At 33.9% G+C, this 24,974-nt stretch overlaps 1 protein-coding gene and 1 long non-coding RNA gene across 2 annotated transcripts; one reads left to right on the top strand and one right to left on the bottom strand.

Annotated features, from left to right (window-relative positions):
• Positions 1–1,811: 1,811 nt before the first annotated feature.
• LOC116402025 lies at positions 1,812–3,055 on the bottom strand. Its single transcript, XR_004214381.1, has 3 exons — positions 2,781–3,055; positions 2,655–2,701; positions 1,812–1,875 (listed from the first exon to the last, which is right to left on the bottom strand). It is a non-coding gene; the product is annotated as an uncharacterized LOC116402025 (long non-coding RNA).
• A 21,248-nt stretch (positions 3,056–24,303) lies between these two features.
• GRX6 (glutaredoxin-C9-like) lies at positions 24,304–24,756 on the top strand. Its single transcript, NM_001287209.1, has one exon. The coding sequence runs from the start codon at positions 24,304–24,306 to the stop codon at positions 24,754–24,756; it is 453 nt and encodes a 150-aa protein (NP_001274138.1).
• Positions 24,757–24,974: the final 218 nt, after the last annotated feature.

Below are 24,974 nucleotides of genomic sequence, written 5' to 3'. Positions count from 1 at the left end.
ATTTCTTTTTCTTTTTTTTTTTTGAAAAAATAAATAAATAAGAAAAAAGGAAAATAATAATCTCAAGAGAAATAAACACATAAAGCTTGATTTATTGTATTGTTTATTCAAACTAAAAGAGACAACAAAAAGTGAGACATTTTTCAATAATAATTTATTTATTTTCAAGTTTAGAGTAGGCGAATAAAAGAAAAAACATCGGTGTGCATACGAGATTAGAAAAGCATTCTAAAAGGAGTAGCGTGATCACTAAAGAAATCATGTTTAGAATCCTAAGATGATGCTTGAGGACAAACATTATGATACATTTGAGGATGTGATAACTGTAGAAATAAAAGTTATTGTAGACTTTAAAGTAAAACAATGAAGTCTTATTGCATGAATACATAAGAAAAATAGAGGGAAAAAAAGTAGACGATTTGATTACACTGTAAAATGCTTAATGCCAAAGAACTTCACTCTTATTTTACTATATTTCAGTGCTCTTATCGCATGATTCTAGACGAAGAAGAGTGAAGATCAGTGAATAGCACGTTTTATATGAGGAAACCCACCCAACCTTCTTAGTGTGAAGAAGTACAAGTTAGGCAATTAAGACACTAACAACCAAAAGAGTTGGGGGAAATGTTAGAAAATGACAAATAAGAAAGACTGCGCAACATAGCTACAACTTTTTAGAGCTCTTAATGGCGTGTGTCATCCTGTCAACATCACTCCTCGTATATAAATAGTCTCTCACTCTAGAACAAAGGTGAGCACATTTGGCCAAAAAAGTGAGCTCCACATCGTACATTTTTCCCCTCATCTATATGCAAAAATCAAAGCAAAAGAGTATTAGAGATCAAACTTTTCGCTGTGACACATCTGTTATATTTCCATTTTTAAATTGCTATATTGTATTGTTTTGTAAGCAAAACCTCATGGCCGAAAGCCCTAATGTGTTATTCATGAAAGAAATGCAATTCTTCTTTCATTCTCCCATATTTCTTGTCTCTTCCATGTCAACGTAGTTGGTTAGCTAAATACTAATGAATGATGATTTTTTATACTTAGAGAGTTATAATGAATGCAGTAGGAGTTTTGTTTTAGTTAAGCGTGCGTTTCTTAACCTTGTTTATTCGAAAGAAGGAAAGGGAATAGATCATAATCAATGAATAAGTGGGAAATACACTTTGCTAAGCAAGTGGCGAGAATAATGTAGTAGTTCATTCTTATCACCAAGCTTATCCTGTTGGCTTTTTGCCCTTAATCTCAAATTAATTTATTTTAATTATTCAATTAATTTATGTTTTGATTATAACAAATCTGATTTTTTTTATTGACAATTTTATTAATTTGAATAGACCATATCGTAGAACTTGGAAAAATGATTCTAACGCCTCTTGAATCACCCAAATCGAAGTTCAAATGAAAAAAATATTGTTAAAAGAACCTTAACGGAAAAATACCCGAGATGGTGACATGCCGACCAAGCATTCAATTTGAACCAATTAGAGAAAGCCACTTGGAGCCATGAACGAGTAACAAATGTGGCTTTTTGTTATGTTTTATTGGCTTTTATAAAGAAAATGAATTTAAAAAGTGTAACGACCCAACTTTTCTAGGTAAGTCGAGGTCATTAATTTTTAATAAAAGACTTTGGTTGATACAAATTGAAACATAAGTCAATTTAAAAACAAAACATGTCAGGCCTGATTTTCAAATATTCAAGAAAACTTAACAATAACACTATTTACAAATAAAAGTTTGTAAACTAAGTTTTAGTACATCTTAAACCTTAAAAGAAATCATAAGCGGAAGCAAAATAACACATTCCCTATGGCAATCACGCTTCCTTCCTGTCCCTCGCCGGTTTGCCACCTTTATTTCCTTTGCCTGAAAATTAAACATAAGAAGGGTGAGTATAACAATACTCAGTAAGAGACCCTCTACTGGTCTCGTCAGGGGAAAATAAATTGTTAAAGTTCTATTGGGACACCCTGTACAGTCGCAGTCTTGTGATCCCGTAGGATACACATCTCAGTCTAACGCCCCGAGGACGTACATATCAGTCTAGTGTTCTGCAGAAACACATATCAGTCAAATGCTCCCGAAGGTGCAAAATAAATTGGTGATCCCGTGGGACACCTACAAGGTAAACATCCCAATACAATCTAACAATTTATCCCCTCATTCCATTCAATCCATCTTTCAGTTACTTCAAAACATAGAGTTCTTTCTCTCAACTTATCTCACTTTAGTCATATGTCTGTGAATAATATACTAATACGTCAGTCAATCAAAACTATACAGTCAATACACCCCTCAGATCACCAGCACACAGTCATACTTTAGCGTAACGTACACCCAATCTAAACGACAATCACAAGATCGCATCTGCATCTCATACAAGCACAATCTACAATTTTCGTCCTGTCCACATCCACACACACATATATATATTCCATGACAATCACAATATGCATTCAACATTAAGTCTACTTCAATTCATATGCATATATATATTTTCAGTCAATCCACAATATACATTCAACACCGAATCTACATCCATACGTGTATATATATATATCATCTCATCATCTTTACTCAGTCAGAGATAATCCTACAGACATACAATTCACAATCATAAGTGAGTCCAGTAGAAAATCCCTTACCTCAAAGTTAGGGAAGCTCCTTAATCACTAACGTCCTCGAAACAATCCTAAGCATAACAACACAAAATTCAATTACTTTCACGATACATATCCCACTTATTTTCCTCAACGTAAGTTTCAACTCACTGATATAATGGCGAACTGAACCTTCAACAATTCACAATCTGGTTGTGAATGTAAGGGAGCCTAATGTTACTCCCAACACCTCAACGCACGACTGTCGAACTCGCGGCAAAATCCTAAGTGTGGGTCGGTCAGCGGTCGGCCAAATGAGACGTGGCGGCTGGGCTTCACGGATGGAGACCGTCGCGAACAGACCGCGAATCTGAATGGTTACAGCAATTCTGAACGGTTACAGCAAATCTGAACGGTTACAGCAACTAGTCGGCCGACGTCGATAGCAGGTGGAAGGCGACAGTTGTGAGCGGGGAGCGTGGCGGTTACTGGTTCACGCGGCGGCCTTGGCTTCGACGGAGACAGAACCGGCTGAGACGGCTGGGCAGCGGCGGAAGAGCAACGGCTACAGCGGCGGAAGGTCTTGCGGTACAGATCTGGACGGCGGTCGCAAGGTGACGCGTACGGCGGCCGCAAGGTGAAGCGTACGGCTGCCTCGCGAACTGGCCGATGGTTGCAGCGACGTCCGGCTGGGTTTGGACGGAACGGAGAGGAGAAGAGAAGATGGAGATGGCCGGCGGCGGTTGCTGTGCGAACGGATGGGGCGGCTGGGCTGCGGCGGGAAGAAAACGGAGGAGAAAGGATCGGCGGCTGGGCTGCGGCTGCGCACGAACGGAAGGAGAAGAGGAATGGAGACGGCCGGCGGCGGTTGCTGGCGAACGGAAGGAGAAGAGAGGGACAGTCGGCGACGCACGGGAGGAAGAAGAAAAAGAAAAAAAAGTTTTCTTTTTCTTTTCTTTTATTTAAATAAAAATGTAAAATAAATATATTAATAAAATATAATTAAATACATATATATATATTTAATTATATTAATACATTTCACATCTTCTTTCTCTCAAAATAATTTACCTTCAAGTTTGGGGCGTTACAAAAAGAAAATGACTTTAATATTATTATTTTTCCTTGTGTCTAACGGCTAGTTTTTTTGAAAGATAGTGAAGTTGCTTTATTGGTTTCTTTTTAAACAAAATATTTTGAAAAAACATATTATTATATTATTATTTGGATTGTGTCTAACGACTAATTAAGTTTAAATCTCAACCATTCATTTTTCTTTTACTTATATCAAATGACCCAAAATGATTTTGAATTTATCTTTCCTCTCTTTTTAAATACTTCACTTTTCCCAAATTTTAAAAGACAAGATCATTAAATGTTTACAATCCTCAAGCAAAAAGCCAACATTGTTATTCTCTCAAATCCGTGGAAAGAGTCCAAAGAAGATTTTCAATCAAAATCCCAATAGGTGCTTGGGAAAGTGGATGTAGGTTGAGTTTAACCGAACCACTATAAAATTACGGTGTCTTCTTCTCTAACTTTTTTCTAATTATTTTTTAATTTAATTTTAGTTACATGTTCTTATTGGTTGAGTTTGATTGCATACTTCCATTCATATATTTTTTATCAATCTTTGTTATTTAACAAAGTTTACAAAGTTCTTTATTTAAATTTAAAAAATATCTAATTAGTTGATTTTACTTTTTATTTGTCAAAAAAGTTTATTTAAACCCTATTCACCCCCTCTAGGGTTGTCATACCGATCCAACAATTGGTATCAGAGCAAGGTTGCTCATCTTGAAATTTTAATTTCTTGATAAACTTTATTGTTAGAGCATTATGGCAAACCTATTGGCAAATGGGATTGTTGAAGGTCAATCTACTTCTAGACCTCCTTATTTTGATGGTTCAAATTATGCATATTGGAAAGCTAGAATGAAAATTTATTTGCAATCTATTGACTATAATTTGTGGTTAATTGTTGCTAAAGGTCCTTATGTACACATGAAAAATGTTGATAATGTGTTGATACGCCTAAATTAGAAGAAGAGTATGATGAAAATGAAATGAAAAAGTGTTCTTTTAATGCTAAGGCTATTAATTGTTTGTATTGTGCCTTGAGTAAAGATGAATTTAATAGAATATCCATGTGTTCTTCCGCTCAAGAAATTTGGAATACTCTTGAAATTACTCATGAAGGAACAAATCAAGTTAAAGAGTCTAAAATTAGCATGTTTGTTCATAATTATGAATTGTTTAAGATGGATGCTAATGAGACTATCACCGATATGTTTACTAGATTTACTAACATCATAAATGCTTTGAAGGGTCTTGGTAAAGTTTATACAACTTCCGAAAATGTTAGAAAAATTCTAAGGTCTCTACCTAAGACTTGGGAAGCTAAGGTAACGGCGATTCAAGAAGCAAAGGATCTCACCAAACTTCCACTAGAGGAGCTTATTGGCTCACTCATGACTCATGAGATCATCATGAAGGAGCACTTGGAGGATGAGTCCAAAAAGAAGAAGAGCATTGCATTAAAGACTATCTCCTTGGAAGTTGATCCCGAAGATGAGGATGGCCTTGATGAAGATGACATTGCTTATTTCTCACGTAAGTACAAAAATTTCATAAAAAGAAAGAAATATTTCAAGAAACACCTATCAACCCAAAAAGAGTCAAAAGGTGAGAAAAGCAAAAAGGATGAGGTGATTTGTTATGAATGCAAAAGATCGGGTCATATAAGAACGGATTGTCCTCTCCTCAAATCATCTAAGAAATCCAAGAAGAAGGCAATGAAGGCTACATGGGATGATAGTAGTGAAAGTGAAAGTGAAGTTGAAGAAATGGCAAATCTTGGTCTCATGGCTCATAGTGACAAAGATGATGAAGATGATAACTCTAGAACCTCTTTCTATTGATGAATTATTTGAAAATTTTGAAAGCATGCAAAATGACCTAGAAAAACTTAGTTCTAAGTATGTTGTGCTTAAGAAGAAATACAATGTTTTAATTAGTGAAAATAAGTCTTTACTTGATACAATTGCTTGCTTTAAAGAGAATGAAAATTTTGAGCAAATTGAAGAATTGAATGTCTCTAGTGATAAGCATGTTTGTATTGAGAAAGATGCTTTGCTTGATAAAGTTAGATTTCTTGAGCATGATAGTTGTGAAAAAGATAACTTGATTAAAGTGCTTAAAGAAAATGAACTAAGTGTTTTACAAGAACTTGATAAAGCTAAAGAAACTATTAAAAAGTTGACAATAGGTGCTCAAAGATTGGACAAAATTATTGAAGTAGGAAAATCTTATGGTGATAAGAGAGGTTTAGGCTATATTGATGAATCATCTACTCCTTCAAGTTCTAAAACTACATTCGTTAAAGCATCACCTATTGTGCCTAAGTTTAACATGTCTAATCATGTGTCTAATCATGTTAAATCTAGTTTTGTACCCATATGTCATAATTGTGGTGTTGAAGGTCACATTAGACCTAAATGCTTTAAATTGAAGTATGCTCAAAATACTTATTCAAGAAGAAATTTTTCGCAAAGAGCAAAGTTTTACATTGCTCCAAGGAAGAATTTCTCCAATAAAAGTAGAGTACATAAATTTGTTATGAAAAATAAATCTTTGCATAATGTTGTTTGTTTTTCTTGTGGCAAGTATGGACATAAAGCTTATTCTTGTTACCTATCTAGATCTAGTGCTTGTAATGTCTATGAAAAAATGAAATGGATCCCTAAATATGTAAATGCTAACATTCTAGGACCCAAACAAGTATGGGTACCAAAGGATCAAACTTGAAATTAGTTGTTTTTAGGTTTGTTTGAAAGCCTCCAAGAAAAACAAATGGTACTTGGATAGTGGTTGCTCAAGACACATGACGGGAGACCGATCCAAGCTTATCTCTTTCTCCAAAAAGAATGGAGGCATGGTAACCTTTGGTGACAACAAGAAAGGTAAAATAATTGGTAAGGGTAATATAGGAAATGATTCATCTACTTTGATTGAAAATGTTCATTTGGTTGATGGTTTAAAGCATGATTTGCTTAGTATTAGTCAATTGTGTGATAAAGGATTTAGAGTAATATTTGATAAAAAAAAAAATTGCATAATTGAAAATGTTAGTGATAGAAAAGTTTTGTTTGTTGGAAATAGGGATGAAAATGTGTACACTCTTGATTTGAATGATTATCCTATTATTGATAAATGTCTTTCGGTTTTGCATAATGATTCTTGGTTATGGCATAGAAGACTAGGACATGCTAGCATGCACTTAATTTCAAATATTTCTAAAAATTGTTTGGTTAGAGGTCTTCCTAGTTTTAAATTTGAAAAAGACAAAGTTTGTGATGCTTGTCAAATGGGTAAGCAAACTAAGTCCTCTTTCAAATCTAAAAATGTGATCTCTACTACTAGACCCTTACAACTATTACACATGGACTTATTTGGCCCTTCTAGAATTGCTAGCTATGGAGGAAATTATTATGCTTTTGTGATAGTTGATGATTTTTCTAGATTTACTTGGGTTTTGATGATAAAACATAAGGATGATGCTTTGAAAAGTTTTATTAGTTTTGCAAAAAGAGTACAAAATGAAAAAGGATTTTTTATTTCCAAAATTAGGAGTGATCACGGAGGAGAATTTGATAATGATGCTTTTAAAGCTTTTTGTGAAGAAAATGGTTTTTCCCATAATTTTTCCTCTCCAAGAACTCCTCAACAAAATGGTGTAGTTGAAAGGAAAAATCGTACTTTGCAAGAATTTGCTAGATCAATGTTGAATGAGTATGGTTTACCTAAATATTTTTGGGCGGAAGCCGTTAACACCGCTTGCTATGTTTCAAATAGAGTTTTAGTTAGACCCTCTTTAGATAAAACTCCTTATGAACTTTGGCATGGAAAAATTCCAAATATTGGGTATTTCAAAGTTTTCGGTTGTAAATGTTTTATTTTGAATAACAAAGAAAAACTTGGAAAATTTGATTCTAAGACGGATGTTGGTATTTTTCTAGGATATTCCTCTACTAGTAAAGCTTATAGAGTTTTCAATAAGAAAACTTTAGTTATTGAGGAATCTATTCATGTTGTATTTGATGAATCTTGGAATAATGTTTCTAATGAGTCTATTTGTAGTGATGATTTAGAAAAAGATTTTGGAGATTTACTTGTTAATGACAAAGGCAAAGAAATTGTTCCAAGTATGCAAGATGTGAACATCATAGAAAAGAAAGAAGAGGGTTCTTCATCCTTGCCTAAAGAGTGGAGATATGCTCTATCCCATCCCAAGGATCTAATTCTTGGCAATCCCGAACAAGGTGTCAAAACTCGTTCTTCTCTTAATTTATTTAGTAATCTTGCTTTTGTGTCTCAAATTGAACCTAGAAGTTTTAAAGATGCCGAATGTGATGAGTTTTGGATTTTAGCTATGCAAGAAGAATTAAATCAATTTGAAAGAAACAAAGTTTGGAAATTAGTCCCTAGGCCTTCTAATGCATCTATAATCGGAACTAAATGGGTTTTTAGAAATAAGATGGATGAAAATGGAAATATCATTAGAAATAAAGCTAGACTTGTAGCTCAAGGTTATTGTCAAGAAGAAGGTATAGATTATGAAGAGACTTTTGCACCGGTTGCTAGATTAGAAGCTATTAGAATGTTGCTTGCTTTTGCTTCTTATAAAAATTTCATTTTGTATCAAATGGATGTAAAAAGTGCTTTTTTAAACGGTTATATTGTGGAGGAAGTTTACGTAGAACAACCTCCGGGCTTTGAAAGTTTTGATTTACCTAATCATGTTTATAAGTTGAAAAAGGCTCTTTATGGCTTAAAACAAGCTCCAAGAGCTTGGTATGATAGACTTAGCAAGTTTTTACTTGAGAATGACTTTAAGATGGGAAAAATTGATAATACTCTATTTATTAAAGTTAAAAATAATGACATGCTTATAGTACAAATTTATGTGGATGATATTATATTTGGTTCTACTAATTCATCTTTGTGTGAAGAATTTTCCAAGTGTATGCATAATGAGTTTGAGATGAGTATGATGTGAGAACTTAGTTTCTTCCTTGGTCTTCAAATCAAACAACTCAAGGATGGCATCTTCATAAGTCAAGAAAAATACACAAGGGATTTGCTCAAGAAATTCAAATTAAATGAAAGGTAAAGTTGCAAAAACTCCTATGAGCACTACCACTAAGCTTGACAAAGATGAAAAAGGTAAGTGTGTGGATATAAAGACTTATCGAGGTATGATCGGATCTTTACTTTATTTGACCGCTAGTAGACCCGATATCATGTTTAGTGTATGTCTTTGTGCTAGATTTCAATCTTGTCCTAAAGAATCACATTTCCATGCCGTTAAAAGGATACTTAAATATTTGCTTGGAACTATTGATGTTGGATTATGGTATCCTAGAAATGTTGAGTTTAATTTGGTAGGATATTCCGATGCGGACTTTGCCGGTAGTTTACTTGACCGTAAAAGTACTAGTGGGACTTGTCAATTTCTTGGTAGTTCCTTAGTATCTTGGTTTAGTAAAAAGCAAAATTCGGTTGCCTTATCCACTACCGAAGCGGAATATATTGCGGTTGCTAGTTGTTGTGCACAAATTCTTTGGATGAAACAAACTCTTTGTGATTTTGGATTAAAATTTGATAATGTGCCTATATTTTGTGAAAATACTAGTGCCATAAATTTGACTAAGAATCCTATTCATCATTCTAGAACTAAGCATATAGATATTAGGCATCACTTTATTAGAGAGCATGTACAAAATGGTCATATTAATGGAAGTTAAGATGAGTGTCTTTGACATTTGATCGCGTCAAGGATGCTCAAGTCACACCGCGTCTTGCAAGACAAGCAAGCAAGTCTGTGGGGCGGGGTGTGACATATTGTCTATGAGAATTTTAGTTCTAAAACAATCTAACTTCTAACAACTTTTTTAAACTTCCAGCCTGTAAAAAGGTTTCTCTCCTCATTAATAAAAGATATCTAAAATGTATTACTCATAAAAAAAATTTAAGCATTACTTTAATGCATCAATTGGCTAGAGGCAAAAAAAATGATCAAACGATGGTATAGCGCAGAGTAAAAACGGAGACAAAAAAAACCTTTGAATAAAAATGGATTCTGAAGTTGTGGGATTTGAAGTATAAGATTTAGAAGAAGATGAATTATGCCTAGCAAGTAAAACAGAGTGTCTCATTTGAGCAAATAATGTAGCACAGACACTAAGCAATGAGAAATAATAAAATATTTTGTTTTAGTGTAACAGAAAAAGGAAAAAAGTTCATAATCAACATTGAATTCCAACGTCTAATATGGTTTAATCTTTCCAGCCCTATCCAGCCGTCGCCTCCCACCATTTTCTTTTTTCCATTCACCTGCAGACTTCGGCAACTCAAGCACCGCATCCCGAGCGCTGCATCACTGGTCGCTCGTGTTTCGTGTTTCCTGTTCGTTGAAGCCGAAACCCAACCGTCGCATCCTTTGTTCGTGATTCGTCTCCAACTGTTGCACCTCAAGCCGCTGTGTCACTCACACTTTGAGTTCGACCAAAGCCCAGTCGAAGCTACCAATCGTTCGTGGTTCTTCTTCCACGTTCGAACTTCGTTCGTTAAGTGCATCCAACGATTTTCATCCCGTTCGTGAAGCCATCGCCGTCTGCACCTATTTTCGTCCGTGAGGCAGTCGTGCGTGTGTTTCTCTTCCAGCCGCACTGACTCTCTACTAGCTGCTAGTTACAATTCGACCCACGCCCAAATCAATTGCACTTTCTTTTTCGCATTGTCTTCGAAGACGCATGTGCCTTGGTGTGAACTATTCGGTTTGTGTTTGGTAAGAATGAATTGTGGGTTTTTGTTGTTTTCATGGATATTGATGAATGATATTGTTGGATTTAATCATTTGGAGTAATACTTAATTGTTGAAGGCACCGATTGAAGTCAACGAGCGAATCCTTTGAAATTCTCTCTAGTTTGGAGTGGGTTCGTTCCTCCACTAAATGGGTAAGTGCTAAATTCACATATGGGTAATTTAGATACTTGAAGCTACTTGGAAAGATGTTGATTTCTAGTTGTTATGTCTAGGTTGTAATTGTTGAAGTTAGTTGGACCAAGGGGTTTGCATAAAACTTTGAGTTAAGGTAAGGGATTTTCTACTACTGGACTCACCTATAAAATAGAATATGTTGACCGTATGTTATCCATAAACTGAGAATGGATGTCAGTTATGATATATATAATTTGAAGTAGACTTGAGATTGAATATATTGACCGTATGTTATCCCAACAAATAACTTGTGGCTCGAGGTACGGCGTATTCATTTCTTCTTGGAAGTTTAAGAACTTTAAAGAGTAATGAGACATTTTAAACTCCCTAAAAAACCTAACGCTTCCCAATGAAACCTTCTCTTAGTCCTATCGTACGAGATGTCAGAATGCTCGATGTGCTTTAACTCAATCCTTCTCATAGACTAACTTCATTGCATTTGTCTTATCCTATTGGCCTATGACTTTGCGAGCTAGCACATGATCCCCATTTTAAGACTAAAGGATATACAAAACTAGAATACAAAACTCATTTACAAGTATAAGAATAATTACAAAGGTATAAAAGTATAAGTATGTACACAAGTATAGGGATGCAATTCTTAGTAAAAAAAATGGAAGAATTATACATGTGCGTTTAGGTTCTTCGGCGAGGAAGAACTATGGTATCATTGCTTTTGCTTTGCATAGCTTTCTTGACCGCACCATTCCTGAACTCTATAGATCATTTGCATCATGACTCTCTGCCTCATGATTGTTCATTGCAATCAGTCTCTGCTCCCAATCATTTATCTCAATGTTCAAATGATCTTTCTTGGTCCTTATCACGTAGCTAAGTGAAATACTAATCTCACCAGCTTTTACGTTGGGACGCTTTCGTGCCGCCTTCATAGAGATTCTGACCTTCATTTGCGATTGAACACATCCATTGAGATTCCTCTTGGCTACTTACCAAAAGATAGACTGATCTTGGGCTCGGTTCAAGCAATCATATATTACTTCAGTACCTTAACCTCTTCATGCAATCTTCAGTTGAACGCATGATTCACCAAGACCGCATGCTATGCCTAATATCAAAGTCTGAAAATTCAATTTCCCATCAGTTGCGCCAAAACTTGGTTGTTGAAACTATATTGTGTGGAGTTTCGTTCTAACTTAGAGATGATTAATTACACAATTAATTCTACGTGATAATTCATTAGTCATGATCACTGCATACGTAGTAGTCACTATATATTTCTTTATCGTGAAACTACTGAGTCCTTGTTTAGTACAAATTTTCTACTGCTTGCCTGAGTGCAAGCAAAATAGTAGATTTACCTGGATGATTCAGGGTCGAACACAGGAAATTGATTCAAGACATTAGTTCTAGGAATTACTTATCATCTAGGCGGTATAAAATAATTAAAGAATTATAACAAATATAAGAAATGTTAGACTAAACTCAACTACTAAACTAAGTCGCGAGAGTCTGTAAAGAGGGAATAATATAGCGAAATGGCAATGCAAACCAACTTGTATTAGAGAAATAAAGGAAGGAAAGTCTATGCATTATCATGCGATTAAGTAGTGCAATAACCTTGATGCGATAGAACTTATTGAATCATACTTCTAATTAAGGTTTGCTTCTCTCGAAGTCATTATACGCCAAACAAGGTCGCTTTTTGAGATCTATATGACTAAGTATGATTTAGCAAGAAATAGCTAGAAGGTATCACTTATAAACCTTATAGGACTTCGCTATTAAGGACAACATCCTCTCAATGCCTACTATCCATAATTGTTCTCCTTCCAAGATACAAGTTTTGGAAATGATCTCGCAAAGAAAGATGAAATTCTTCCTTTCGCGCGTTAGTTAGGTCCTTGCTACTTTCTCTCTTGGATAGTGTGCAACTGATGCTAGTCAGACGATGAGAATAGCACAACTAACGCGATAAGACTTATAAGCAAAACATCTTATCAAGAACTTATCACACATCTACATTACAAATAACACATTGACTGAAGGAGAGTGAAGACAAGATGGATTGAAAGTGTATAATAATGCAATATATCAAAGAATGTAGGCCTTAGACCATTGTATAATATGAACACATATGTTATAAAGGAATACAAAAGTGGAAAGTAAAAAGAGAATGATAGCTGTTACAAGTTAGGGGGAATGGCGGCTAGGTTCTCAACCACTCAGACTCTAAACTCTCAACTTATAATATGACCTTAGAAGAAGAAGAAAAAAAAGACCCTATACACTTGTAGTTCATCTAAACTCTCTTTTATGGTCTATTCAGACCTTCTCCTGGCCCATACAAGCCTAATTTGCTTGGTGGGGATGAAGTCTTTTTATAGACAGCTTTCTACAGGAAACTTCTATTCTTCTAAGATTGTCAGTGTCGATTGCAATCTTAGAAGTCACATCAACTCCAACTACCATTCTTTTCTTCTAGTGAACCTTCCTCGCGTGATGACATGGCTCCTCGACTAGGATGTTAATCGCCAAATGAGTTTTCATCACGTAGCCTTTGTGTGAGAGGTCCCATTTGATTCACTAGTTTCTTTCTTTCTACTCATTATGCGTTTAGACATGTCAATCACATAAAATAGGCATAATGCTTATGTAAGTGTATTTCTAAATATTTGTATTTGCAACACAAGTCATGTGCTTTAATTCTCTTTTTATGCATTTTGATCTCATTATTCTAATAAAAAATGTTATAATAACGAGTATTATACACATTATCAGGAACTCTCGACACATAACGAAAACGTCGAAAAGAACCACACATTCTTGACGCCATTAGTAATGTGTCGAGAATATATACCCATATTCCTGATGCGTTAGTAATGGCGTCGAGAATAAATATCCATTTTCCTGACGCCATGTAATTGACATCTGGGGAAAAGGAAATTATTATTTAAATGAATGGGGGCATAGTGAACCCATTTCCGACGTACATGTGCATGGCGTCGGGAAAAAGGAAATTATTATTTAATTATTTTCTTTTCCCCGACGTTTATGTGTATGGCATCGAAAATGGGTATGGCTTTACCCGATGTTAGAAGTCCAACGTTGGGAAGATTCAGGTTTTCGACACTTCCCTTACGATGTTGGGGTATGTGTTCTTTCGTAACGTCTCTTACCTCAACAAAATTTTGTGTATGGAGAGAACCCTAATTTATTGTAGTGGCAAGAACCAGGGTTATTGTCTATGAGCCCAAAATTAATTATATGAAGTAACTCGAGAACTAATTGTATACATTATATATAAAATTGTGAAGTACCTGCCCTTCTTACTCTTCTTTAAATTGACATTGTCCGGAGGATGAGAGACAAAATATAGGGAGGAAAAAACACAATCCTTCGAAAAATAAGAGACGAACCTAAAAGATTCCAAAGTTACAAGACTGTGAGTAGCTTCGTTCTCCTTTGTATTAATTTTACAAAAACTGAAACAATATCTAATGGATAAAAAAACTCGCATCTTTAAAAAATACATAAACAACTCATAAATTATCTTATGATTTAGAAGCTTGATAATCTAACTCTACTTAACATTGATGAATTCGGCTCATTCCAAGCATCCAGAATGTGCTTTAAAGCCATCAACAATGACTTTTGCTTCGACTTTGACGGACCAACTATAAGATATAGTAATGCACTCACCTTGAAGAAGGCTCCCATTCCAATCCTGAAAATCTAACCAATTCTACCAAACTAAGAGCTCTCTGATGACCATGCAACAATTGATATGTTTGGTTTCATAAATCTCGTGGTTCTCGTTATTTTGTAAACTTACCCGTGAATTATTTATTTAATAAAACAACGAGTTAGTTTATATTTTTTACATCAACTTAGTCCAATAAATTAAGATATGTGGTTATCTTATTTAAACTTAAACATCTATATGGTTGACATACAAAGGTGGATTATGTCTAAGCAATGACCCAAATGTTTGTACTATATGAATAAAGTTGAGTGTTTTATTCTAAAAACACTACAAATATGACCCACATTATAATTGTTAATTACAAGTGTTATAAAGAATTACAAATTATCTAAATGATCTAATTGAAGGGGTGATACCCATAGACCAAAAACTCAGTTTTAATTTAGAATTTTGAAATACTCATAGAAAAATAAATAAATGCGAGAACCTAGTGTATTCATTAATACTAGATTAAGCATACAATTTTTTAAAAAAATCACCCAACACATAGAAAGGAAAAAGAGAGAGAGAGAGAGATATCCAATCCTTCCTCAAGTCCACCTTGTCCATAATTTTCACGAATAAAGGGGCATTCAGTTCGATTCGTAGGCTTTACTAATATCCATCTTCATAGCCACCCAACCCTCTTGACGTTTCCTCCTGATATTGCATTAATCTAATTCTATCGATGGAAGGCTTTATAGTGAAACCGTTTACTAATTTTATTCTCTCACATGAGCTTGTCTCTTTCCTCAAATCTCGACTTTCAGTACCTCTCATCCTCGTCCAACAAAGCATCCAGTTCCTTCTCATCTAATCAAAATCCAACCTATTTTCCACCTCTCTTCACATCTAAACCACTTGTGCCACAAGACTCAACACTAACTTTGATAACATCTTGTTCTTTCTCTACAAGAATTATTGTTTTCTCTTCCCGTAAACTCAATTTCTTTATTACTTCAACGATTTATAACTTATTAAAAATATTAGAAATGGTCCCTTTATATAATATTAGAGAGACATTACTTACAGATACAATATTCATGTACTTGAACACTTACATAGTTACATGTACCTAGAAATGCATGTATCTAAAATGTATCTACAAATGTATTACTTCTTATGCACCTAGCTTAATATATAATTATACTAACATAAATATATTTTAACTGGTACGATATCTACCCTCTTCATCAAGAGATTATCTACACTCTTCAACAAGAGATTAAATATTCAAATCTTTCTCCCACCTAATTATTGTACTAAAATAGAGTAAAAAAGTGACTTAAATAGACTTGTCAAGGAGCCTTGCCACAAAATATTAAGGATAATGAAAGAGAGAGTTAAGAGAATTGAAGTTATGAACTTCATTTATTGTTCAGCACAAAAAGAGTTTATCGGTCCAGCTTCTTAAAACTTCAATTTTGCAACACCATCAACTTTTTATTCCTCAAGTTTCATAACTATATCAAGCTCACACACTCTACTATTAATCTCAAACACTCTTAACCTGCTATAACGTTGAGGCCAAAAGTTATAAAAGAATTACTAAAATTAGATGGAAAATAGAGCTTGAGAAGAGAAATTTTTTGGAACAGAGAGTGCCAACATCGACAGATATCGTAAAGGTGGGAAGTTCTAGTATCTTCTAATTAGTTTATGCTTTTTATATAATATAAATATAAAGTTGAAATAATATTAAAATTAGTAAACTAGTCCAGTACATTTTTGAAATATTTTAAAAACTATTTGCAGTGAACTATAAAATCCATGTGAATAAAAAAATTGAGTATGTTGCTGTGTACCAACAAGATTCACTTAAAGAAGGTAAGTTAAAATTTGCAACATAAATTATCGTTTGGAAGAGAGAAAAAAGAGAAGATTTTTAGAAGTAGAAAGGGTAAGTGAAATGACAGGTTCTCAGTTCATACTCTCACCACCGTTAAATTTGTAGCACCGCCTTTGGAGGAAGAGAATTAAATGGTTCCGTGAGGGGAGAGAGGGGAGAGAGGGAGTGAAAAAGGAGACGTCATCCTACTCGGAATATCATGTCATATCGGAGAAAACAAAAACATGATGTGAACAAAAGTGGGAAAGAAAAAGGAAAAAGATGAGACAAAAATCAAAGGCACTGTTCCATTCGCGGCGGAATTGATGATGTATTCTTTTACCTCTTCATCCCCTCTCTCTAAATTATTGAGAAATTAATTGTCCTCCTTAATTTCCAGCCCTTTTCCATTAAACTAATTTAATCTTGGCCTCGTGGTCCTTTCTTTGAATCTCTTATTTTAAAATTTAAAACACCATCACTTCCCCCATCTTTTGCTCTTTTGAATATTTCCAAATTCACTCTGGACGGTGGAACCAACGTGCCTTCTGACCTTTCCACCCTTACATATCTATCATTCATTCATTCTAAATCATATGTTCACTTTTATGTTTCTTCTTTTCTTAAAACCATAACTTAACTTCATAATTTATTGAGTGTTAAATAATTCAATTTATTATTTAAGTTCGTACATCTCATCTCAACAAAATTTCCGTAAATACACATTATTTTAACTTCAAAATACTAACTTCATACTTCATTCTTTTTTATTTTAAAAAATTCTTCATCCATCGTGTCACTCAAACCTAACACCTTAAATAAGCATTTGTGTTATAGTAAAAGAACAAATAAGTATTTTAAATGTTTTTTGTTTAAATATTCTTTTTATTGCTATACATTTTTTTAAGTTTTACAATACTTTTAAAAGTTTTGTTTTTTTTCCTTCTATTTTTAATTGTTGTGTGCGGTAGTTTTTAAACTTTTTGAACGAAATAGTTTTGATCGTAAGTTTTGTTCTTTTTTCTTCTATTTTTAATTTTTGTCTGCAGGAGTTTTTAAACTTTTTGAATGCAATAATTTTGATCGTAACTATAAATCAATACTTACAAATTGAAATAGTCACTTTTAAAATTAAAATGTGAAGACTCAAAATCAACATTATAAACATATCATAACCAAAATAAACAACAGGTAACAGAATAATATTTGTATGTGATGTTAATTTGCAATCATTCCAGAAAAAAGAATTATGATTGAACTATTAAACTTTTAATGTTAAGTTAATGTGTTATTTTTCTATATAATTCTTTTTCAAAGTAATAAATGTGCATTAATTTATTTGTATATTTTAGTACTTTGAGAAGTAGACTATGATTTGGCGTTTGGCTTTTGGAGATTAGTTGTATGGCATATTGGGCTATGATTAATTTGAATGGAATTTGACATGACATTTCATACCTATATTATATGATCAAGTGTGTTTTCCATTTACTCTAGGAATAGACTATTATTCCTAATATCTCAATCTTTTGCCTATCTCATTTCATTGACTACTTCCTTGTTTTGGGGGCCTTTGACAACAAATGAGAATGCTACATCACATATATATTCTCTCCCATTCTAAAATTTTATTCTTTCCATTGTCATACTTTATGTCATCTCACTAATATTATATACCAATTTTCAACCTATCCATTTCATTATCAATACTCTAAATTAATTAGGATATAGTAAAAGAGTTAAACATCAAATATAAATACAAAAGGAAGACAAGAGAATAAACACATACTGCGTAATTTGTTAACCAAGTTTGGTGAAATACCCCTCTGTGCATTGTGGTTAGTGTGCCTAGACATGATAAGTTCACTAATATATTGTCAAGTGACTACAACTTTACTTATTTGTAGTTACACAAAAAGTATATATAATAACACCCAAATAGCTCAATTGCTCAATTTCTAAAATAGATATTTTGCCTCTCCCAAATACTAAGTATGAGACTAATCTCACTTAATAATCTTAGGGCTCTCTTTAAGTGTGTGTATTAGTGAAGGGTACTTTAGGCTCCACCTCTTCATATGAAGAGGACTCCACTTAATAAAACTTAGATTCGCTCTAAATTGTGTCGTACAAAGATCACTCAATGTATGATCTCAAGTATGTTTCATCTACAACAGATAAACTCCACTATAAAATTGGCATATACTTGTCGATATTGTAGAATCCACGAGATGATCACAACTTGAATAATTATTTTCTTCTCAAAACGGCCCAAGCTGGAAGAACACCGTCAATCTTTTAAATATGCACAACGACAATACTATGTATACGGTAAAACTCTAGCTTTGCTATCTCTTTATTTGAAGTATTTTTGTTGCTATGTCACTTATGGTAGCGGCCCGTAGGATTAGTTAACTATTAAAGAAGGAAGAGGGTTTTTTTTTTTTTTTTTTTTTATGGCCAAGAGGTGAGAAAAAAACCTAAGGGAGTGTTTGGCCCTCAGACTTGACGGAAGTGGAGTGGGCTAACATTTAGGGCATGGATTAAGCTAAAGGGAGATTACAGTTATTTTACTCGTTGCCACGCACTGTTTCATTCTCTCGATCGGGTGCATCTCAGGATCACTGAAAAATTTTGTTTTTCTTAGGGTCAATCTTGGTTGAGATCGACCAAGAGATTCGTCCCAAATTTTTAAAACCTTGAAGAAATTTTCTCAGTCTCTCTTAAACGAGTGTGTCACTGAGATAGTGCGTTTTTTATTAAAAATTTGAACTTGAGGTTAACTTTTCTCGGGTCAAATTTTCCACAACAGTCCACGAGTTGAAAACATAAGCAATTAGGTTAACTATTTCGGGCCATCGTAGTCCCAAGATAAGTATACCTACAAAGTTGCCCCAAGATAACTCCGAGCAAAACATCATTATTATGTAGTATGATCTCAAGCTAAGGTTGCCCCGAGATGTCCTCAAGAGAGACCAAGAAGTTTCTTCCAAAGAGTTTTTAAAATTTTAAAAAAATCTCAGGACCCTGAGAAAAACAAAATTTCCAATTATTATAAGATGCACTTGGCAGAGAGAATAGAACAGTGTGTGGCAAAGGATTTCAGCGTAAAATAAAGGGAGTAAAAAAATACTAATTCCAATTTTTCTTAATTCATGTCCCATACGTGGAGTTAGACTAAAATAGTCCACTCCACTTCCCTCAAGCCTACACCCCAAACGCAGGCTATAATAACACAGACTATAATAGTTTATACTCCGAACACAGGCTATTATAATATTTAAACTATTATAAGTCACTCCTCACTTCAAACACTCCCAATTTGACTTTTAGTTATGGTGTTAAGTATGTGACCAAAAAGTGTATTTGGCTTTAGGTAGGTATCCTAAACTAAGTTTAATTTAAGGGTCCTAAGGTGTTTTGTTAGCTGGCCAAAAGAAAAGAAAGACAAATTTGGCTAAATGTTGTGTTAGGTGGCTATGTACATGCTCTGACAAGCCAAAGATAACCTCTAGGCGATCAAGGTGGTGTGTGAGTGAGGTGGCAAGGTTAGGCCACTTGAGTGGTTATAGGTGACCAAGGAAAAATGGAAGAAAATTTTGTTGTAAGTGTAGGCGAGCAAAGTGTCTTAGGCGACCAAAACTTGAGAAAGAGATGTAGCCAACCAACATATATCAAGTGCCAGTCTAGGTAGCATCAAGGAAGGTTAGCTAGGCATTAAGAATAATGGCTAGGCGACATATCCATGTGTTGAGGCCTATGTGACATGCTCAAAAGGGGTCTAAATGAGCTTGGTTTGTAAGACTAGGCGCTCAAAGTGAGCAGGTAGGCTTAAGGGAACAATGGGTGTATATGTCAGTTTATTGACTTGAAAAAGGATTATTAAGATTTAACATCAACATCATGCAAGTTGAAGGTGCCAAGATTTTTTCATGCAAAAGAGTCTATTTAAGTCCAATTTTAGACGAGAAAATATCTCAACTCCTTCATGTGATTTGAGTGATTTCAGTCTTGAATGAAAGTTTAAGGAGTGTTGTTTTTTAGTGAAAGCTGCTAAAAAAAAGAGAGAATTGAGAAAAAAGATGAATCGTTGAAGAAAAGATAAGGAGGTAGTTTTGAAGGAATTTAGAACAGTCTTCAAAGATATTAGAAGCTAGCCAGAGAAATGCTTTAAATTTTTATTTGAAACAAAACTTGTTTCACCAAAACTTCTTTACATTCTTGAAGAAAATGATGAAATCACTTTACAACAAATTTTAGACAAACCTATTTACAAAATTATTACCAACCACAACCTTTTAAAAATTGTTGCTCAACATTGAAATGCGGTGAACTTAGAGATTTCAAGATGTTTTCAGTTAAGGGTAAATAAATTTTATTTATGTAAGTGTATAAATTATATGAAATATGTATTTTTTTTTCTTCACTGGATTTTTTTGTTTTAATAAGACATATTTCATATATGCAATTGGCATATAAGGGAATTATAGATATTAGTAAAATAGATGCACATGATTATTTGTAGTGTCATTACGCCCTCAACATTCAATAGTACATTTGTACTAAACAACTGTTGTGGTCATATATGTAATCACATTTGGTGGATTTTGTAAGTTACACTAGTGAATTTTTTTAAAAAAATTATTGTTTATTTATTTTATTTAAATATTATATTTTCTTAAGTAGATGAGTTCACACACCATTTGACACGGATCATTTATAAAATAAATTGAAATTTAAACTTTAGGTCTAGGATTAAATCTCATGCCTACACAATACCAACTAGAGATGTAAGAATATGAGTTGAATCCTAATACCTCGAACTATCCAATCAATATTATAAGGGTTAGGTTGAGTTAAGTTAAAATGTGGGTTGAGTTGGATTAAAAAAATAGATTTTTTTGGGTTGGGTTGGGTCTCGGGTTGGGGATTGAAAAGTTCGGTTCAACCCAACCTAACCTGAATTAATATTATAATATATATATATAATGTTTATATAATAAGAAAGGAAATTAGATTAGGTTTTCTCACTTCTCAGTTTCACTTGCCCACACGATTCACACGTTGTCACACGAAAATCTTATCCTCACGTTGTCATGCAATTCACCTCTAGCTTTCCCTTGCACACTGCAACGTCTTCGATGTTTCCTTCGTCTCAGCTCCCTCACTCCTCCTTCGTCTTTGTAGTCTCTCCTCCCACATCTCCTCTGTCTCTCCTCTGTTAGGCCGATCTCAGATCTTAGTTCCTCCGTCTCATTTGATCTCAAATCTCCTCCATTTCCTTCAACATCTCCTCCATCTCATCCAATCTTAGACATCTCTAATCACTGATCTTCTCCGTCTTAGTCAAGCATAAAAATTATTCGTCGTATTTGACTCTCTTTGTCTTCGATCTCAAATCTCTAGAAATTAAAAAAAAAAAAAAAAAAAGCAATAACCCTAAACCCAACTCAACCCGATTACACCCCTAATACCAACATGCACCTACCACTACAATGCTCTCACAATTCGTATTTGAAAGTGTTTGGTTTTAAAATGTACTTAAAGTTTATACAAAACTGTAAAAAGCTAGCAAAAAGTCGAGGATCGACACGTGTCTCCTGGCTTCATTGTAGCTCTACCACTAATCATCTCTTACTACAAAAAAATATTATTTTATACCCCTCAATTACTTACATTTATCACTATTTCAAAACTCAAATGTTCCTTAGAACTTTAATAGATTCGATTTGTGATTGTTATTTACTTCCAACAAAATTTGTTAATGGTGATTCGTCACTCGTGAATGTGGTAAAAATAATGTAAAGTATAACTCTAGCTTGAATGGTTATCTTGAATGATTGACGAAGAGAAAGAAGAGTAAAAATGTAGTCTTATATGATAGATGTACATATATACTATGAATGGAACAAATTGTAATAAAAAAAAAAAAGTAAAGTTAAAATGAACAAGAAAACATGAATTTGATAATTTGCAAAGCAAAAAGCAAAAGGTAAGTTTATGGGAGAGAGATGAATATTAGATGTAGAAAGTTGGAAGGAAAATGAAAATGGATTTGAAGTGGAATGGAAAGTGTGGTCGGCAAGTAGTGTGCGTTAAAAAAAGAAAAGGAAGCACGAGGAAACCGTTGGAAGCGTGGGGGAAAAAACACGAGGGCTGAGGCTGCAAATCAAAATTCTTTGCAACTTGGAAAATGAAGAGGCGCATACGGTGACGCGGCCGACTTTAATAAATAATCAAAATTAGAAAAAAAAAGTGGCGTCATAGTGAGGTCATAGGAAACACGTATATCGTTATCCTTTGGACACGGCGAACAAAAAAAATAGGAGTGGGTGGCTGATGTTGCTCCGCCGACGACGACTACTACAGATGATAAATACGACCTCTTTGCCTTCCACGTGGCGGGCCCCTGCTCAATACTGACAACCCATCTCCTCATCTTCACGTTTTCTTGTCCTTTTCTTTCTTCTCTTCCTCCTTTTTAATAATAATATATTTCTCATCCTTCTTTTCACAAATATCTAAATGCATCATCGGTGGATTTGTAACACAACCAAAGTAAAAAATGGTGTGTAGGAAACAATGAAAACTTTATATTTACAAAATGATTTCCAAATTAAAGATAATGTTGAAATGCAAACATTGATTTTGGACTACCATGTTGAAGGACTTTGTCTTCAAATTATTATGCTATAAACTATTGTGTTCTACCAAATAATTTTTTATTATTTAAATAAATCAAGGAAATTTGTTTGTTTGTTGATCTAGAACGCAATTTTCCATATGTAAATTTCTTGTTAACTGCTTCCTCTCATTATTTTATTGCGCTTTGTTTTTCTTGTATCTTAAAATAATATAATATTCTCTTTTAATTGAAAATGATAAATAAAGTTAAGGAAAACACGGTTTGAAATTGCATGGAGCAACAGTCAAATAACTAGCCAAAAATCATAATTTCTTGCCACTCATCATATTTAATACATAGTTGTTTTTAAGTATTTAATTTGGTTTTTTTATAAAATAACAAACCCTAAAATATTTATACACTGTAAAATGGAAAAATCTCATAGATAGGTCTACAATAAAAAAAATACAAAAAATACTTCAATCTATACATGCACAAGTAATATTTCTAAACGATCGTGTACTACAATCCTAAATGAATGATCTAGGATCGTCTAGATCATGAGAAACTGTCATCTTGATTATGATATACAATCGTATAGTCCTCTATACAAAAAATACCTCTATATATAGAGGAGAAATTACATAGAAAAAAGAAAAGAAAGAGAAAGGATGAATTATTTGTAATAAAATATTATAAAATTATGAAAATATTTTATTAATTTGATGAATTTTTAAAAGTAAATTAACCTATTTAATATATACTTAAATTTTTTAATTTTATATCCAATAGTTTTCGATATAATAAATAACCAAAACTTGACTTAAAATTATTAAATTTTCAAAAGTTAATAATAATTGGTTTATTAGTTACCAAATCTAAATTTTAAGTGGAAGCATGATAAAATAAATTAAAATATATACAAGTTATTGTAAAAAATTTATTATATGCGGTAAGTATTTGATTAAATAATTTTATTTTATTTTTACAATTTTTGTTTTATGTATTCTTAAATGGCGCCCCTTGAAATGGAATTAATTAGATTTGATAATTTAGAAGCAATTTGAAATGATAGAAAAAGAAAAGAAAAAAAAAACTGAAAGGGTAAAGGTGTACATTCGCACTAAAAAGAGGGTCGGAGAGTTGGGAATGGAGAGAGTAAGCATTAAGAAAAATAAGTAATAATAAAAGTCAAAATGAAAAAAAGAAAAAAGAAAAAAGAGGCAAAAGAGGCAAAAGAGACGTCAGACATACACATAACCAAACACAAGGGAAAAAAAAGAAAGAAAATAATGAGTCATAATAAACGTAATGTGGAGCCCACAGTAGTGAGACTCCGCGTAACCTTCCATTGTTGCCTAACTGCCGTTGACGCCCCACCCCCTCCCCTATCTCTTCTTCCATTTAATACCCCACCATTTTCCCCAAATTCAATTTACTCCAAACGACACCTGTACTCTTTACAAATCTACAATCATGCACCAAGCAATCCCTTACCGATCATGGCAATCAATTGACACAAAACAAACCACATTATCAATGAGACCACCATGGGCCGCCACCGTCGTCGGTGGATCAGCAGCGTCCATGCCCTCCGAGGGTGGAGGAAGAAGAAGGGACGTCGTTGCGTCAGTTTCCGAGAGTGCGGCGATAGTGTTTGCTAGAAGAGGATGCTGTATGAGCCATGTGGTAAAGCGTCTTCTATTAGGACTGGGAGCCAATCCGGCGGTGTATGAAGTGGATGAAGAACAAGAATCTGGAGTGCTCAAGGAATTGGAGGCTTTTGCTAAATCTTCTAATGTTAATTTGCAATTGCCGGCTGTCTTTATCGGAGGCACCTTGTTTGGGGGTTTGGATAGAGTCATGGCTACTCATATTTCTGGGGATTTGGTTCCTATTTTGAAACAGGCTGGAGCCTTGTGGCTTTAATTTTCCTTTTTTCTTTATATGAATCCTCAATCCTCAATCCTCAATCCTCAATTTTCGTTTTATTATTTTTTCCTTCTATCAAACAGGGATGTTTTTTGTTGCTATCAATTTTGGTTGTGGCATCTGTTTTCCTGTTTGTCAATGAGGGGATTTTTTTTTTCTTGTTAGAGTTCGTAAATGGAATCCTCAACTATTGATGAAAATATTTGTTAATACTA

This window comes from Cucumis sativus, chromosome 2 (genome assembly GCF_000004075.3).
Source record: "Cucumis sativus cultivar 9930 chromosome 2, Cucumber_9930_V3, whole genome shotgun sequence".
Lineage (NCBI taxonomy): Eukaryota > Viridiplantae > Streptophyta > Magnoliopsida > Cucurbitales > Cucurbitaceae > Cucumis > Cucumis sativus.
The sequence above is the reverse complement of the archived record's forward strand: the minus strand, read 5'-3'. Positions and strand labels throughout refer to the sequence as shown.